Source organism: Dreissena polymorpha, chromosome 13 (assembly GCF_020536995.1).
Source record: "Dreissena polymorpha isolate Duluth1 chromosome 13, UMN_Dpol_1.0, whole genome shotgun sequence".
Classification (NCBI taxonomy): domain Eukaryota; kingdom Metazoa; phylum Mollusca; class Bivalvia; order Myida; family Dreissenidae; genus Dreissena; species Dreissena polymorpha.
In genome coordinates, this window is record NC_068367.1 from 2715771 (window position 1) to 2734710 (window position 18940).

The 18940-nt window shown below is 34.5% G+C and overlaps 1 protein-coding gene across 1 annotated transcript in view; it reads right to left on the reverse strand.

Moving 5' to 3' along the window:
- LOC127856569 (sentrin-specific protease 1-like) overlaps nt 1-18940 on the reverse strand; it is a 40266-nt gene that overhangs the window by 2293 nt on the left and 19033 nt on the right. The window contains exons 9-18 of the mRNA XM_052392865.1: nt 17469-17576; nt 16575-16617; nt 15618-15698; nt 13324-13408; nt 12184-12331; nt 11334-11476; nt 4435-4638; nt 3582-3661; nt 1909-1987; nt 1264-1359 (exon numbers count right to left, since the gene is read on the reverse strand). Coding sequence (XP_052248825.1) covers nt 1264-1359; nt 1909-1987; nt 3582-3661; nt 4435-4638; nt 11334-11476; nt 12184-12331; nt 13324-13408; nt 15618-15698; nt 16575-16617; nt 17469-17576 — 1067 coding nt within the window. The remainder of the gene's footprint in view (nt 1-1263; nt 1360-1908; nt 1988-3581; nt 3662-4434; nt 4639-11333; nt 11477-12183; nt 12332-13323; nt 13409-15617; nt 15699-16574; nt 16618-17468; nt 17577-18940) is intronic.

The following is an 18940-nucleotide window of genomic DNA, read 5'->3' on the forward strand; positions in this document are numbered from 1 at the left end:
TACAGCAACAAAGATAAATTGAGCCTCATTCTGTGAACTCTGGGCTTCATTAATAGGCTTTAAGTGTCATCCCAGATAAGACTTTGCATTCTGCACATGCTAATGAGTTGACACTTTCTGCCTTAACTGGATATTTGTTAACAAGAGACTTCATTTACACAAGATTCCATAAAAGCAGGAATAGTTGTTCCTAATTAGCATGTGCATTAAGCCCAGATGTCCGAGATAAAGGCTCAATTTTACAGTCCCATTTTAAAGATATTCAATTTAAATGAACTTCCACAATAAGTTGTTCATTCTCATCAGGGAATATTTTATTGCAATAATGCAAAATATCATTCTATGACCATGTGATAGTTTATATAATTTTACAAATAATTGCTTTACTAACACTGTCATTGAGTTAAAACTACTAATGTCACTGTCATTTCCCTGAATGCTGTCTTAGCAAGAATTTCATTTAGTTTTAAGTAGGACAATTATTTCAAAAGTTTATTTTTTACTAAAGCTTGCTGCTTTAACTAGTAGTTGTTAAATATTTAAGAAAATACAAAATAAGAAAATAACTGCTCTCTAAATAAAAACACTCTTGGCTGCAGGTGCAGTTTTGAATAGATGAAAGCTTGCCAGAATTATTATTTGTTTTTGTTTTTTTAGAGGTCACAGTGACCTTGACCTTTGACCTAGTGACCCAAAAATGGATGTGGCATGTAGAACTCATCAAGGTGCAGCTACATAGGAAGTTTCAAAGTTGTAGGTTGAAGCACATTGATTTTAGAGCCAATGCTCAAAACAACACGACGAGCTGGATATGACAATACCTCGGGTTTTCTCCAAAAACAGCCGAGCTAAAAATTACTGGTCCATATTCCACTAAAAGGGGAATCAACTTCAAATTGGTAGTTGACCTGATTTTGGGTCTGGCCAGAAAGGCCATTATTCTGAGACTTTATGGTGGACATCATGCAATTAAACTTTCTTCGTCAGAAGGCTGACTGACTTTTGCCAAGACTGGAAATGAAAGTACATTTATTTCTTACATTCAGCTTTTGAAGGAAATCTCACATAAGCAGCGTTGTAAGAAAGTTAATATTATGCCATAAGCAACCAGCATGGTGAATAGCTATAATTTTCGCTAATGAGACCATGAAACCTTGAGTGACTAAAGCAGACAGGGAAGCTACTAACCAGACTGCAAATGTGCAGGCTGGCCAAGAGTTAGGCTGGAATAAGACGCATTATCACATGATGTGGTTAATTTACCTGAGTAAATGTGATGGGAGCCTCCCTGGTGATGTAGTCAGCAAACTTACAGGTGAACATTCCACAGTCAGACCCATTCATCTGCTGGGGTATATCCTGCAATACACACCATATCAATAAGGGCTCCCACTGGGTAAAAGATGTCTGGAGCCAAATTTACCTTGTTACTTCTGAGTTCTTATTATATTGAATATTTGAACTGTAATTATGAATAAAACCTTGTAGTCAAATGGAAATTTCTTGAGCCCAATGTTCTTATTTGCAGCAATTGGCTAATTTGGCGAATTGATTGGATTATCTAAACCCATGAAATTTGTTTCCCATTGAAATATCAAACATTAAATAGTGAAGCAGTGATTACTCCACTTAAAGAAACATTAGCCAATAACTACCGATTGACCCATTTTGCTAAAGAAATTTTTACTTTGCTAAACAAAAATATTGTATGAAAACAAATGTACCAAATATGAGTTGACTTTTGCCATGGTGAGGCAAATAAGGTTACAGAAAATGTTGAGTCAGTGTAAGCCTGTGAACTAAAGCTTGGGAGCCTAAAATCTACAAGTGAATTATATACCTATGGTATTGGATAAAACATTTATTAAAATTCACATAGTATAATAGTATTACAAATATAAACTTAACCTTCATTGTTACTGTGTTCCAGCCAGTGAGATCAAAGTCTTTCTTCTTCTTCTCTTTGCTTTCATCACAAAGATAAGTCCTGAAAATGATCAATCATGTACACATTCACAAAAATGGGAGTCACATGTGATTTCGTTTTCAAAAATGGGATAAGTCACAAGTGATTTCGTTTTCAAAACACAAGAGTTGGCAAAGAGGTGTTAAAGTGATCATTGATGTAATGGGTTTGTTATCAAGTTTCCCTTGTAAACTGGTGTTCTTATCTTAGATATCTACCCTTTTGAACACCACAAAGGAAAACAATTCAAATTTAAAACAAGAATATCAGTGAAACTGATGGATGCTCCCTGATGATGCGCGTTGTCAATGTATGTGTTAATAAACACCTAAAAAAATCTATTATTAGCCTCGGTGACCTTGACCTTGACCCCAGTGACATCAAACCTCATCAAAAGGTAGAGGTCCATGCAAGGTACCTACATGCCAAATATGAAAGCGATTGGTAAAGTATTGAAGGCACTATGAGAAACGGTAGCAAAAGTGTGACAGAAGGAAGTCTATTATTAGCCTCGGTGACCTTGACCTTGACCCCAGTGACCTCAAACCTCATCAAAAGGTAGAGGTCCTTGCAAAGTACCTACATGCCAAATATGAAAGCGATTGGTAAAGTATTGAAGGCGCTATGAGAAACGGTAGCAAAAGTGTGACGGAAGTAAGTAAGTAAGTAAGGCAGGACAAACTGGCAACTATATGCTCCGCCGAAATTTTATTTCGTGGAGCATAAAAAAGAATAAATGAAAAGACATGATATGATCAACTTAAAACTAGCTAAAAATATAGACAATTTTTAATCACCATGAACAAATTATACATGAATACAAAATATTTTATGAAACAAATAAAATGTCTGAAGTCCTATTTTAGGCCTTGGTCAAGTAAGAAGACTGCAAGAAATATTTAAATCCACTTTTAAACTAATTGAAAATAGGTTTCACCTAATGGAAACTCAGACCTACATAAAACAAGCAAATTTGTTGAATTGATATCGACCGCCATATAAATTTTGTTTATGGATGGGTGTAGACCTTTGACCTCAATGTTTGACCTTGACCTTAGCCTCTAGGATTATGGGTGTTGAATGTGAAGCAACCCCAGATGATAGAGAACAACTATAGCAAGTTTCATGGCATAGTAAAGGAATGACTAAATACTGAATAATTGATCAAATTTGTGACCTTTGACCTCAATGTGTGACCTTGACTTTAGCCCCTAGATTGATGGGTGTTGAATGTGAAGCACCCCCAGATGATTGAGAACAACTATGGCAAGTTTCATGCCTCTGGCTCATGTGTTAATGGAGATAAAGCTGTAACCTTATATTAAAAAGCATTTTTTCAAGATACAAAGGGCCATAACTCCGTTATTAACAGATGGTGTACAATGCCATTTGGCGTGCCTCGTCCTGTTAGCCATATATATACTCATACCTAATTTCAAGGAAATCCGCCAAAGCACTTCCAAAATATGGCTCCAGACGGACGGAAAGACGGAAGGACGGACAACGCCAAAACAATATCCCTCCGCCTATGGCGGGGGATAACAAGCTTAAATGTAATTACATCAAGGTTCATAGTATAAATTTGCTGATAAGGAAGACAAATCACAATACACACTTGAGAAGGTTTAGGCACTTTTGGTTGGTTCCTCCCATTGAATCGTAATACTGGATTTCCTTCTTTTTGAAGTTTATAACCTGTAGTAAACAGAGCAAAAATATAAGGGGTATTTCAAAAGATACATACATATATGTTAAAGATACACTTTTTAAAAATGTGAACCAGATACTTTTTTGAATTTAAATTAAAGATAAAAAAACACTGAAGGCCACAAGCCCTGCATAATAATTGTATACATGAGAAGTTCTCCTAATGTCCAATAGGCAGAATTGTAACTTTTTCAGACTCATGAAATGCAATAAAAATTCAGGATTGTTTGGCAAAACATGTTAGTAAAGAGACTGAAATACTAGTAGAATAGCTTGAAAAAAATGTAAACAGTCTTCAACTTATCAAAAACTCAACAAAAAGTGACGGGTGATATGTTATTCAGGCTACTAGAAATCAAATACTTATCTATTCCGTTAAAAATATATTATATTGAACACTTTGTTTACTGCGATGATTGAAAAACTAGTGCATAACGGAATCTGGAACAATGTTGAAACTCATTTACTGAAATCCTGGTGAGGAATCTCTCAAAAGCCAATACATTTAACTTAACATGCTCTGAGAAAACTGGGCATAATGTGCGTAAAGTGGCGTCCCTGATTAGCCTGTGCAGTGCCTAAATTGGATTTGTGCTAAGAAGAGACTTCATTTAAACAAATAATGTCATAAAAGCAGAAGATGTCGTCCCTGATTAGCCTGTGCGGACTGCACAGGCTAATTTGGGACGACACTTTACGCACATGCATTATGCCCTGTTTTCTCAAGACGTGACTCATATGTTTCCATTGGTGACACTTACAGCCAGACACCAGTGCATGCCCAGATGGACAGGAACTATGATGTAGTCTACGGCCAGGACGTCAACAGTCTTTGTCCATCGTCTCACTGACTGCTGACCCCCTTGACTGATTTTCGGGTAGAAGAATGTGTTGAAGGCGTGAACCTTTGGCATATTGGGCTTGCTGCCTCGATCCATGAGAAGATTCATGTAAAAGTTGATCACCTGAAAATAAATGGGAGTGGTGTATTAACAGCAAACAGTCCATTATCCCCCCCCCCCCCAAATATTTTATTCAGTATATCATGCAATTGATTACAACAAGCCTTTTTGCCTTATTACAGACCTGTTTACCCTACCGATTGCTTCTCAGTAGTATGGAGGGCATCTCTCAGTAGTTTTCGGCTGTTGTCAGTAGTTTTAACCTTTTCAATCATTTTGAGCATTAAAACAGCATGACTGGGTCACATATCAGTTTTACGGTACATAAAGCATTAGATGAATTTACTTGCTAATAATTTAATCTGTTATGTGATTTTTTTGCATTTATTTGTTACAGCCTGTGCAATTTGGATTGGGAAAATTAGCGTGATAAACCATGAAATTAGATAAAATAGCCCAATAAACCATGAAATTGGGAAACATTAAGCATTATAAATATGATTATAAGTAACAGAATTAAAATTGTATTTAAGTGCATGTTTGACAGCATTTTTATATTATAAAGTGCTGCTTTAACGTCTTATTACAATGAAGACAATATTTAGGTAATATCCATCCACATTCCACATGCATATTAAACTTGCAATAATCTATAGATTCTTAAATACATCATTTGATCATAAGCTCTTTAAGAGTAGCTATTAATTTAATTCAGTATTTTTAAAAATTAAATATCATAAGGGGAAAACATAAAAAAATATTGACAAACACCCTTTAGTGTTCTTGTTGTATTAATGATGTATTAAATGGAGTTAAAATAATATATTTTATTTATTTACCTTTCAATATCTTGCACTTGACAATCTCATTTCAATGCTATTTCATTAAACTGTAAAGCGTAACAAACATAATAAAGCAGAATATGCATATGAATCTGAGTATACACAGATCCACTAACATATAAATTAAATCATCTTTGTCTCTTTCCATTTTTGAACGATACTCATCTTATTATAAAAAATGCTTTAACTTTGTGAGTAGACTGAACACCAATTTTTCAACACTCGTTTCCGTGACGCACATTCATTGTGCAGATTTCTGATAAATGTTAGTTGCTATTTTTAATCTCAAACGTAGTATTTTGCGTTAATTGACACACGCATTACATTATTCCCTAATGACCATATGATATCCGTTGTTAATTTGAATGGTATTTATTATTTTCGCCGTTAATCGCAATTTCTTGTCTGCTTGCCGCCATCTTGGACGTGTGTAAAAACAGGCGTGCCCAATCCCGATATACGACTATCGTCGGTATTCTCCGCAATAGAGAGAGAGATATGTGTATACTGGATACAAACGTAAAATCATATATATTCGGCTTAATTTGCAAACCAATACGTAAGTCAGTTGTCGTTCGGTGACGACTCGACAAGCTCGATCAGCACTCGTTCCCCGGGAGGCTTGAATTTTAACCCTATTACTATGCAAGCGCCAAAATGATTATGATTGATAAATTACCTGCAAAGACCGAAAATAAGCAAAAGCATGATTAAAAACTGAAATTTGATCATTTTGATCAATGGATCCGTAGTTTTTCAGTACAAATCCGTAGTGCGTAGTTTAGCCAAATAATCCGTAGTAACTACGGCGAATCCGTAGAAGTAAACCGGTCTGTTATTCAAGAATTTAGTATCAGACATTTCTTTTTGTGTGTGCAATTTTTAACTTTCTTAAGAGTAGTTCCTAGGTAAGCTAAACAGCACCAGGTGAACATACTTATGCCAGCAATTGACAATTGTGTTGCTAACCATGTCATATCAAACATGCATTATTAAATGCAAATTAAAAGAAAAATATAACTGAAATACCTCCATCCAAACACAAATGTTAAAAGAAACCATTTTTTTAATTTTTAGTAACAGCGACCTAGACTTTGACCTGACTGGCACAAAATGCAATACCAGGCAATGTCTGTGTGCAAACAACCTACACACACAAATTCAGTAACATTACTCCACCCAAACTCAAGCTATTGGGAGTAAGCTATTTTTCTTTGTTTAGTAAGAGAGGTTGAATCTAACAAAACATGATCAAAACTATAGCTTTGTCACAGACGTGATGTATACCCCCACATGGTGCATTGACACAAGACTAAATTGCATGCTGTCTTCACAAAACAAGAGAAGCTAATTTATGGTGATTTTTAAGAATTATTATGCCATTATAATTTATGGCCATTTTGACCTTTGAACTCTTGAATTCTTTGGCATGACACGCCGTCCAATGACTGTGATCAAAAAGATATAGACGTAATTCTTTCGCATGACATACTGACCAATGATTTTGAACAAATGTACTGAGTAATTTTAAAATCTCACAATGAATGACATAGATTATTTATGGCCATTTTTGACCTTTGAACTCAAAGTGTGACCTTGACGCTGCAGATATCGACGTAATTCTCTTGAATGACACACCGGCCAATGATTGTGAATAAATGTACTGAGTAATTTTAAAATCTCACAATGAACGACATAGTTATGGCCCAGACAAGATCATTTATGGCCATTTTTGACCTTTGAACTCACAGTGTGATCTTGACGTTGCAGATATCAATGTAATTCTTTCACGCGACGCACCGTCCAATGATGGTGAACAAATGTGCCAAATGATTTTAAAATCTCACAATCAACGACATAGTTATGGCCCGGACAAGCTCATTTATGGCCATTTTTGACCTTTTAACTCAAAGTGTGACCTTGACGTTGCAGATATCGACGTAATTCTTTCCCACGACACACCATCCAATGATTGTGAACAAATGTGCCAAATGATTTTAAAATCTCACAATAAACAACATAGTTATGGCCCGGACAAGCTCACTTATGGCCATTTTTGACCTTTGAATTCAAATTGTGGCATTGACCTTGGAGATATCGACGTAATTCTTTCGCACAACACAATGTCCAATGATGGTGAACAAATGTGCCAAATGATTTAAAAAACTCACAATGAACGACATAGTTATGGCTCGGACAAGCTCATTTATGGCCATTTTTGACGTTTGAACTCAAAGTGTGACCTTGACCTTGGAGATATTGACATAATTCTTTTGCGCGACACACTGTCCAATGATGGTGAACAAATGTGCCAAATGATTTTAAAATGTCACAATGAACGACATAGTTATGGCCCAGACAAGCTCATTTATGGCAATTTTTGACCTTTGAACTCAAAGTGTGAGCTTGACCTTGGAGATATCTAGTGTTTTTCCCAGGCCATTTCAGCGTGGCGAAAAGCCACGCCGCCCTCCCGGATCGCCACTCTGCCCTTTTCAAAGGCAAATTTTGCCACGCGCCCTTTTTTTCAAAGGCAAATTTCGCCACGCACCCTTATCGATAACATCTTTATTGCCTTACGATCTATCTTGGTCCGCAAAATCAGCTTCATTGATTGTCTGTGACGCTCCGACTGTGCTTGATTACTCGAGAGACGTCAACGTCTAATCGACTATATTAATCAATTGAGCAGATTTAATCTATTACAGTGCTGGATTTATAGGTAGGTCTTACTGACTGCTCCAAAGCTGCGAATAAGTCATGCGTGAATAACCCCGTGTCAGTATCAATCGATAATGCCGGAAGCTATGTTATACCAAGCGCACTTTTCGGTCGGCAATGTGTACTCCATTAAATCATTACTTCGGAGACTTTTGATGAAAAACCCGATGTTATTCTCATGGCAATTGTGCATTGCATGCATTATTCAGTTATATCAAAACATATATTTTTACGCATAATTACATTTAAAATCACAAACAAATTTATTCTTTATCGTTTTCGTCTTTAAGATAATTAGATCTAATTATTGAAATAATTACTGAGACGTATACTAATTTAACAAAATGCGAATCGCGTATACGATTTAACGTTGCTATGCGCACCTGTCGCTTACATCATTTGACATTTTATCAACATGGCGGACTATACAGAATTAAATTGTGACTCGGCAAAAATGGCAAATAACATCGTAAACATTCGAATTAACGATGGAGATTATACATTAAGAAGGAATTAATGAAATGTCTGTGATAATCAATGATGCATAATCTACTCGGTGGATGTATGTCACGGAAACGAGTGTTTGCATATTGTTAGCGATTAATTTACTCGCAATGTTATTTTAAACATCTGTTAAGATTATTGTTAGAAAATGGGATAAGACAAACATGGTTTCATTTATATGTTAGTGGATCTGTGTATAATCAGATTCATATGCATATATTGCTTTATTATGTTTGTCGTGCTGTACAGTTTATTGAAACAGCATGGAACTTAAATGTACATTGCAAGGTAAATAAATTATTATAAATCATAGTAAGTTAAATACATCTATTACCATTAAATATGCTTGTTTATATGTTATTTTTTCCACAACTGCTTCTGATGTGATTACATGTTTCAGGTATTTAGGGAACGTTTTTGCCCTTTTTTGCCTAAACTGCGCGCTAAAATGCCTTTTTTGAAAGTAATGCGCCATGCCCCTTTGCCCTCCTGGGAAAAACACTAATATCGACGTAATTTTTGCGCGCGACACACCTTCCAATGATTGTGAACAAATGAGCCAAATGATTTTAAAATCTCACAATGAATGACATAGTTATGGCATGGACAAGTTCATTAATGGCCATTTTTGACCTTTGAACTCAAAGTGTGACCCTGAGATATTGACGTCATTCTTTCGCGCGACACACCTTAAATGATGGTGAACAAATGTGCCAAATAATTTTAAAATCTCACAATAAAGGACAAAGTAATGGCCCGTACAAGCATTTAACCGTTGAACTCTAAGTGTGACCTTGACCTTGGAGGTATTGACGTACTTCTTTCGCGTGACACACCGTCCTATGATAGTGAACAAATGTAACAAGTCATTTAAAAATCTAACGATAAATGACATAGTTATGGCCCCTACAAACTTTTGGTTTTAAACGCACTAAGTGACCCCCTGACCTAGTTTTTGACCTGGCATTTGACCCATATTCAAACTTGACCTAGACATCATCTATATACAACTTTTGACCAAGGTTGGTGAAGATCGGATGAAATTTTCGGGACAGACCGACAGACAGACAGACAAAGTGACTCCTATATAGCCCCCGTTACAAATGGTAATGGAGGTATAATAAATCACAAGCTATGTCTCCATGCAAGTATGCTATAACCAAGGTTTCATCAAGATTGGATAATGCAATACAAAAGTATTGATAAGAAACCAACGTTTTTTTATGTTTCTATTTGTAGTTACAATGACCTTGACCTTTACCAGACAGGCTGCAAATGCATTCCAAAGCTATTTCTTCATGTACACATGCACAATCAAGTTATTGAGTGAAACCTATTTTCTATTTTTAGAAACCTTGACAAGATACACCCTAAATTGAATCCAAACCTAGGTCCCCATGAGAGCTTACAATTTCCCCAAGTTTTGTAAAGATCAGTCAATACAAACTTATTGAAATGAAACCACCTATATGACGCCACCAATCTAATCACCAGGATTTCGAACAACATTGAAAACCTGGTTAATCACAGTTATTCACACCAAGCCAAATGACCAGACAGACAAAGGACTATGCAATTACACTTTAATTTGTGGCAGACATGGCAAAAGACGGTTATAATTTTAAAGCCACGCTGTCCTAGAAAGATGCTAAATGTACAAGCTTGTTTAAAAATGTTACGCCCCTCAATAGTGCATGTGTCACATATTAATGTGTTTTATTGTTCAATATGTAAAAATATACTCTACTGATACATTTTTCTCACATATTTATGCCATTACCTTCATGATTCTTTTGTGATTTTACTTTTTATATTTTATATCCTGTATACATTTTTTGCCTGAACAAGATTAGTGACTTTCATAGTAAGGTCCAAATTGAAAACATCAATTCTATGCATGTAAACAAAGTCAATGCATTGTTCTCTAATCTCAGCATCAAACAAACTTCATTAACTTTGCTGTTAACTAACATTCATTTAACAACCATCAACGAAACAATTTCAGTCATTTATTTATATTCAGGAAACAACAAAATCCTTTAGTTAACTATGAACAAAGAGATAAGGACGCCAACATTTTTCACATTTTACTTACACTGGAATCTTTCAAAAATTACTTTTCTGTCATTACTTTTCCCCTTAGAAAATGAACCCTTAGAAAAAGTTAACAGAAATCATGTAACTATGTTCATTTTGAAAACGTCCTTTATTGGGTATATACTTTTAACATCAACAAAGTGTGATGTCAAGATCTGCATACAAAATGTGACAAGTAAATATTGAAATGTAAGATCAACATTTTATTGAGGACACTCATTTGCATCCTTTTTCTCACAAGTCGACTAGTAAAGTTTATTTGCCTTCTGAATTTACCAATGATGCAGCTATAATATACTAAGGGTAGTTTTAACAGTAAGTTTTGCACTCTTGCATTTTGTAGCTGGCTTTTTCAATTTTTTATAGGCAGTGTTCAAAGGGCCTTAGATCTTTCGCCATTTCATTTGGGGGCATTAGAAATATTATTGTTATTGTAATTTACCCATTAAGATTATTATTTTTCCCCTAGATGTACATTTTTTATGCTAAATTAAGGACAAAAAACCTTGTTGTATGTGTATTTCTAAGACTGTACATCTGTTTATTAACACCCATTATGCTCAACAAAGTCTTTTTTCTACATTTAATTCTCACCTCATCATTGAGCCAGTTCAGTCCGCCGAGGGTTGCTATGTCAGTGCGCGTGATCTGTTGCTTAAACTTGTCTACTAACACATCCGCTCCATTACCCCTCTGTAAACACTGGCTAATCCTCGACTCCATTTCTGATGTCAGCTCTGAACATATGTAAATGAGTTGAGATATTTCAATAACAAATTATATGAATTATTTCATAAGGGTTGTATTTATGATCAATAAAGAGTCAAGAATATAATAACACTTATGCAGTTTTGAAATTGATGAACTGTTTCAAACTGTAAAACTATTGTTATCCCATAGATGACAAAAACATTTAAAAAATACCCCTGACATTTCACTTTATTTATTATAATATTTAATTGTGTTGTCCTGGGCAAAAAGGAATAAAATATAATTTTTTTTTATTGCAATGGATTGACAATCCAAAATTTAAACTTATGCACTGTATTTGTAAAAATGTTTTTTTATAAAATCATGTGAAAATCACATAAAAAATTATGTGAAAATCACAATTATTGTTTGATCTGTCATTATTTATTGTCTAATAAATGACAACTTTTTTATTATGATGTAAATATATATTGAAACACATCAACCATTAACCTTATGGAGAAATTCCACCAAAACCATGAGACCATTTCAAAAACCCTTTTAAGTATGTTACAATTCATAAGCTATTTGCCAGGATTTTTTTCACAGGAGAAATCATTGCAAATGGCTTACACGTTGTAAATCTCTTCACCAGAGCTTATAGAAATACAAACATAAAATCTAAACCATATTTGTATCCTAGAAACAACTATCAATTCGCGTATCTCAAAAAACCCTCACAAATAACCAATACCAGGCAGGACTTCTTCCTTTTCCTCTCCCTCCTCCTCCTCCTCCTCCTCATCAGATATGGGTACATCCTCAATGACCACAGGCTCGCGCTGGTAGATCTTCAGGTTCACACGGATCTTCTTCTCCAAGTCCTCGGCATCTTTCTTCCTCTGCAACAGTCATGGCTAAACCCTTTACCACTCAGATAGGCAATTTGGTGAGTTTGTAGTCCCTCAGAAATTCTGATTAAATTTTATATGTTTCTTACAATTCAAATTTTTAAGGTTTGTTTCCAACTCTAATGATGAGTGTCAAACTGCATAAAACCTAAAAAGCCCGCGAGTTGATCTGGTTTTATGATCTAAACAGCCCGCGAGTTGTTCTGGCTTTATGATGGTGGCATATATACATTTTCACTTTTCTCTGCAACATAAATGGCTTAACTACAGCAAACATCAACTCCTACTTGTGGTTACCGCCTATTGGTATTATTTAGGAAAAACAAAAGAATAAAAAACTTTTCCCCCTTAATGGGTTCAGCACAAGTCTTCATAATTAACAGATGCATTAAAGTTAGAAACTAATTGTAAAGAAAATTTTGACTCAAAATTAGGAAATTGGAATAGGTCTGAAGGTCAATGTTAGGTTAAAATGAGGTAAGGTAATGTGAGTGTGTTGAAAGTGTACATAGATATTATACATGCAAATATCAAAGCTTGATAGGAAGCATATTAGTGTTATATGAAACTTATCATTCAGGGTTAACCTTGTACAAACTAACAGACGGAAGCACAGACAGGCCAATTGCTACTAACCTCATAGTGATAGTAAAATTGCATTGGACCAAAATGGAAAATGTTTTTATTTATTAACTAAACATCATATGACATTAGCTAACGTTGCAATGTTTGAGGTTTGGCTATGTGTGACAAAACAGTAATGCACATTATTAAAAGGCTGTCTAAACACATTTATTTACATCTTTTCAGGTTTACACTGATAACTAAAACAGGAATTATGAGATAACAAAACAAGTTTTTTGGATATCCCAAGTTAGGTAATAACATAATGTGTGCTTGTTTTGAACTCACACAGAAACAAAATGGCACAAACAAAAGTAAGCGAATAAACCCATTACTACAGTAAATTTTGCTGTACAAACCTGTTCGTCCCATACTTGTGTTTTTATTTTCTCTTGTGCCACCTGTCTCTCTAATTCTCTTGCCTTACTGCTGTATTTTGTGGTCCTTTAATCACAAACATATCACAAATCACCAGTATCATGGCATGAAGGAGAAAAAGAATAAGCTGATAGCAAGTATGAACGATGTCAAAAAGTATTTTCTAAAACTTAACACTACAAAAATGTGAACTACCGTAATTACTCTATGTTTTCGGACACTAAGTTTTCGGACACCCCTTTTTTTATCAAAAATAATTATTTTTCGTGACTCTTAATTGTCGGACACACGAGTTTTGTCCATAATTAATGTCTTTAAGTTTTTGGACAGTATATTTTACAGCGCTATTTTACCAAATTTCGGTCCTGTTTTCGATATCTAAGGACACTTCCACCATGGGGTTTTACAACCAGATTAACATCATAAAACATGGCAGGTGCATGCCTGAGGGCAACGGACCATTACATTTGCGTTATTGGGTAAATCACCTGGTAAACCGGTATTAAACAATGGTTTCGCCCGATAGCATAAGCGTTATGACAATTACCAGGGGTAGTGCCAATTAACAGTTCAATTATCTACCGCAATGGTACTACCCCTTCTCAGTTAAATAACTGTGACAAATACTATACGCTTCAAAGTGTGATGCACCCTATTGCAAGTTTTACAATGGAAGGTGTTAGACAACAACTATCGAAAATGAACAAACAAAGAATTCATATTTTGCTTTTTTTATTGCGTTAATTACAGGTTAATACTAGCGAGTATCGGTACATCACATGCTCATCTTTGAACTCGTTGGTCAAAGTACAACCTTGTAGTAACTTTCTGTCAAATAAATTAAGCATTTAAATTTATTTAAAATGTAGTGTAAACATATATAACTGTAATTTATACTATACGGCATGGTATTTTACAAGCGCGTGCTATTACCGGTAGTCGTTGAAACATTTGACGCTTTTTTCGGACACTTCAATTTTCGACTCTAAGTTTTCGGACACCTGTATTTTGTGAATATTTTTTGTATCTAAGTTTTCGGACACGAAAAAAATAATTATTTTTAAGTGTCCGAAAACATAGAGTAATTACGGTAAGCATGTAAAAATATGTAAAAAGTCTTACAATGGTACCATGCTTAACAAACAAGTTTAATCAAATACAAACACTTGTACTTGTTGCAGAATCAAAATTGTGTCTATGTGTTGTATGAACAAATCTGTAAAGAATAATGGAAGTATCCCACACATGTACATTACTTTGTACATGAAAGAGTTTTCTACTGCATTGGAAACAATTATTTGTATTAAAAAAACGCCTCTTATTTCATTGATTTCCCAGTACCACTTCCTTAAAACTTTTAATCCATTTATTCATTCATCAACCTTTTATCTAGTTTCAATTAAATAAAAAGTATATACTGGCTTTAAGGCACGGGCATTAAGCATCATCCTAGATCAGAGTGTGTGGAAAACAGGAAGTAAAATCATTTACACAGCAGGATGTAAAGGCACTAAGTCATCAGAAAGCAAAGGCACTAAGTCATCAGAAAGCAAAGGCACTAAGTCAGCAGAAAGTAAAGGCACTAAGTCATTAGAAAGCAAAGGCACTAAGTCAGCAGTTAGATAAGGCACTAAGTCAGCAGAAAGAAGGGGCACTAAGTCAGCAGAAAGAAAATGCACTAAGTCAGCAGAAAGCAAAGACACTAAGTCTGCAGAAAGTAAAGGCACTAAGTCAGTAAAAAGAAAAGGCACTTAGTCAGCAGAAAGAAAAGGCACTAAGTCAGAAAAAAGAAAAGACACTTAGTCAGCAGAAAGAAAAGGCACTAAGTCAGCAGAAAGAAAAGGCACTAAGTCAGCAGAAAGTAAAAGCACAAACACAGAAGAAAGTTTAGACATGAAGTCAGCAGAAAGTAAAGGCACTAAGTCAGCAGAAAGCAAAGGCACTAAGTCGGCAGAAAGTAAAGGCACTAAGTCAGCAGAAAGAAAAGGCACTAAGTCAGCAGAAAGTAAAGGCACTAAGTCAGCAGAAAGAAAAGACACTTAGTCAGCAGAAAGTAAAGGCACTAAGTCAGCAGAAAGAAAAGGCACTAAGTCAGCAGAAAGAAAAGGCACTTAGTCAGCAGAAAGTAAAGGCACTAAGTCAGCAGAAAGAAAAGGCACTAAGTCAGCAGAAAGAAAAGGCACTTAGTCCGCTGAAAGAAAAGTAAATATGTCTGCAAAAAGGGCATTGATTCAGCAAAAAGTAAAGTCATTATCTCAGGATTGATGTTACTTACAAGTCTTTAATCCAGTCCTCTGAGAGAAACTTTGATGCCCGATAATCATCCACAGGGGTGGACAACTCACTTCGAGGTAGACTACAATAAACACCATAACCCAAAATAATTTCAAATTATCCAACATTTTACTTTATAATCTGAGGCAAAACATGATTAATATAAAAGAAGACACTGGATGTTGAGTTAAACCTTTGCAAAGACACCACATTTCCCTCATATGGAATTCACATATTAATTTATTAACATTGCACAATTACATGACAATTTTATGACATGTGGCTTCATCTCTTAACAATAAACTAAACATAACAGAATAGTTTAAGTCAACTTAAGCATATATAAAGTTCATCGTAATAAATATGCCATAACAGCATATATAAAGCTCATCGTCATAAACATAACTATGCAATAACAGCATATATAAAGCTCATCGTCATAAACATAAATATGCCATAACAGCATATATAAAGCTCATCATCATATACATATATATGCAATAACAGCAAATATAAAGCTCATTGTAATAAATATAAATATGCAATAACAGCATGCTTATCAATTAAATAAAAACTTTTCCATTTCGAAGAAAGGTCAATTTAAAAAAGAATGAAATACAACATGTTTTCATGAGAATGTCACATGGATGAGGTCAATACATAGTGACCACATTATGTCAAAACGTCGTTTAATAATTGCAGCAAATATTATATTATTATGTGCATATTGTCTTTGTGAAAAATATATAATGTATACTACTGTTACATATATATAAGACATTCTCTTGCATTTTAAAGCAATAACAGATAGTTTTATATCTGGAGCTTGACTCAAAATATTGCTTTATTGGCTTATTTACGACCTTCAGATTTTTTTGTTGGCAAAACTGTTCATAGCCTTTTGTTAAATATTGCTTTTTGAAATAGTTGATTATTTCATATTGTTCTAATATCTTACCTTTTTCTTGTTATTTCAACCCTGTCATCATCGTCTGTTAAATCTAAGAAAGGTCATACCTTTTATCAGTAACTAAAACTTTCGTATAAATAATGTACGATCTTTTCCTTGTTCCTCTATATATTTACTTCCATTACACGACATATTCTATAAAAAATTGAAATACCTAAAAAATAGACTCCTATAATAATACAAATATAAACAAACATATTTACAAGGAAATGATACAAAGTGAGTTAGATACTTACAAATATGCATGCATTAAATCATAGCTAAACTATGAATATATTTAAAAAAAAAATCCTTAAATGCAGATGCATTACTCACACATTCCTAAAGTTCACAAATATTGCACAACAAATCCAAAGATATTCTCTGCACAAACTTCAAGGGTTCTCTATAAACATCCATTAATGTTTAATATTGTAAAAAATGTATTCAAAGATCTCGGAAAGAAATAGTATGATACTAAGAAATAGTATGATACTAAGTGCAAAGAGATGTACTCCTGGTAATGCAAGTTTGTGTTTATTGTCTACATATTAAACCCCCCAAGTCTACCAGTTGACTTAAACAATTCATTTTCAAATATTACAAATCTGCTTTTATTTCACCTGAATGATAGTTTTATATAAGTAATTTAAGACTTAGTTTAAAATTGTAAACTAAATGAGTCTAAGGTCTTTTAAAATGGGCCGTGCTCCAGTAAAATTGAGCTAAATGCATGAACATAAAGTTTTGTCAAAGATTTATAAGGCTAATCAGGGATCACACTTTCGACTTTTTTTATCAAATTTTTCATTTAAATTAAGTTGCTTAAAAACAAACATCAACTCTAGGCCAAAAGTGTAATCCTTCTATGTTAGCCTTGTATGTAGGAATGCCGTGTTTTACCTATGATTTTTGGTGGTGGCTGCTTCCTCACGGAGTCAGGCTGCAGGGAGGGAATGGCTGATATGTCTGTGATATGGATGAGACTTTCATCTACAGGGGATGTGGTACCTTGAGAGGCAGTGGAAAAGAAAATGTATTTTTAAATTTTTGAATAAAAAAACATTGATAAACTTACATGTGATGAACAATGAAATAATTATATTGACAAGGAAAAAAATAAACAAAAAATGCACTGCCATGTATTAATTTTTTCTTATATAATCAACAGAACATAAAGATACACAGTAAATATGAGCATATGTGAATATCCTCAGGTTCACTTAGGCGGAAGTGCACTTGCCCGTGGCGGGTTAAAATTCCTGGGGGCAAGTGATTTTGGAAAGTAGTTAGACTGTTGTGCAAGTCAATTATCATAGTGACATAACTACTTCTTTCTTGGCAGTTATTATCCCCTTTGTGATAATATCATAGTTGTAATTTATAAATACACTTGATTGGGTTATATTATTTGCATGCTTTCAGACTATGTGTTCATATGACGATGTTTTCAACATGGTGGACAGAGTGTAACAATCAAAAGACATATGCTTTTCTTTCACAAATATTCAGAAAGCCTAACAAAAATCAGTAAAAGCAAAACACATAGTATAATGTACATTAGAAATAATCACACAAAAACGCAATGCAGAGTCAGTGACGGAAATTACCTTGCAAGCCCTGCACTGGTAAATTTTGAAAATTTGTCTGCTCAGATACACTGCAACTCCAATATATCACGGTCCGTTATATCCCGTTGTCCAATATAACGCAAATCGGCTATGGCTCCCAAAAATCTGACAAGCATAATCCCCAAATAAAATGTTTTTATCTGAGAATTTGATGAACTAAAATCCGTTTCAAGCTAGTATTTGTCCCTTTTTTTCACCCACTTTAATCCAACATTCATAATCCAGTTTTGACCAGATTGTTTGCTTATATTGTACATCACTTTAACACCTGTGTACTGCGATAAACAATAACCCCACTTGGGTGTTACCATTCTCTATTGAATTTGCTTTGAACTGCCGAAACGCACCAGTGCACACATGAAGGTGTATACAATTATAACTGTAAATGTCACAAGTCAATACTGGCCTATCTCAACAATCTTTGTGCGTTAGATACAGTGTAAACTACTTGCTTTTAATTTAGAGGTACAGATCCCTCACTTTGTCAAAATGCACTACTATTAAAACCCATGCTTTTCATGAGAATGAATGACGCCATTTTGTACATGGGTCTAATTTGTGCATGCTTTCTTGAACAATAAAACTCGGCAATGTTTTTCAGATTACAAATTTAATTATACGCGTTTGTAAATACTCAAATGGAATAATGTTTTGTGTTATACCAATGAATAACATATGGATATAACACATACTTGAATAAGGTAGGTAAATAGCGTGTTTTGAGATTGCCAAATGATGCTATTG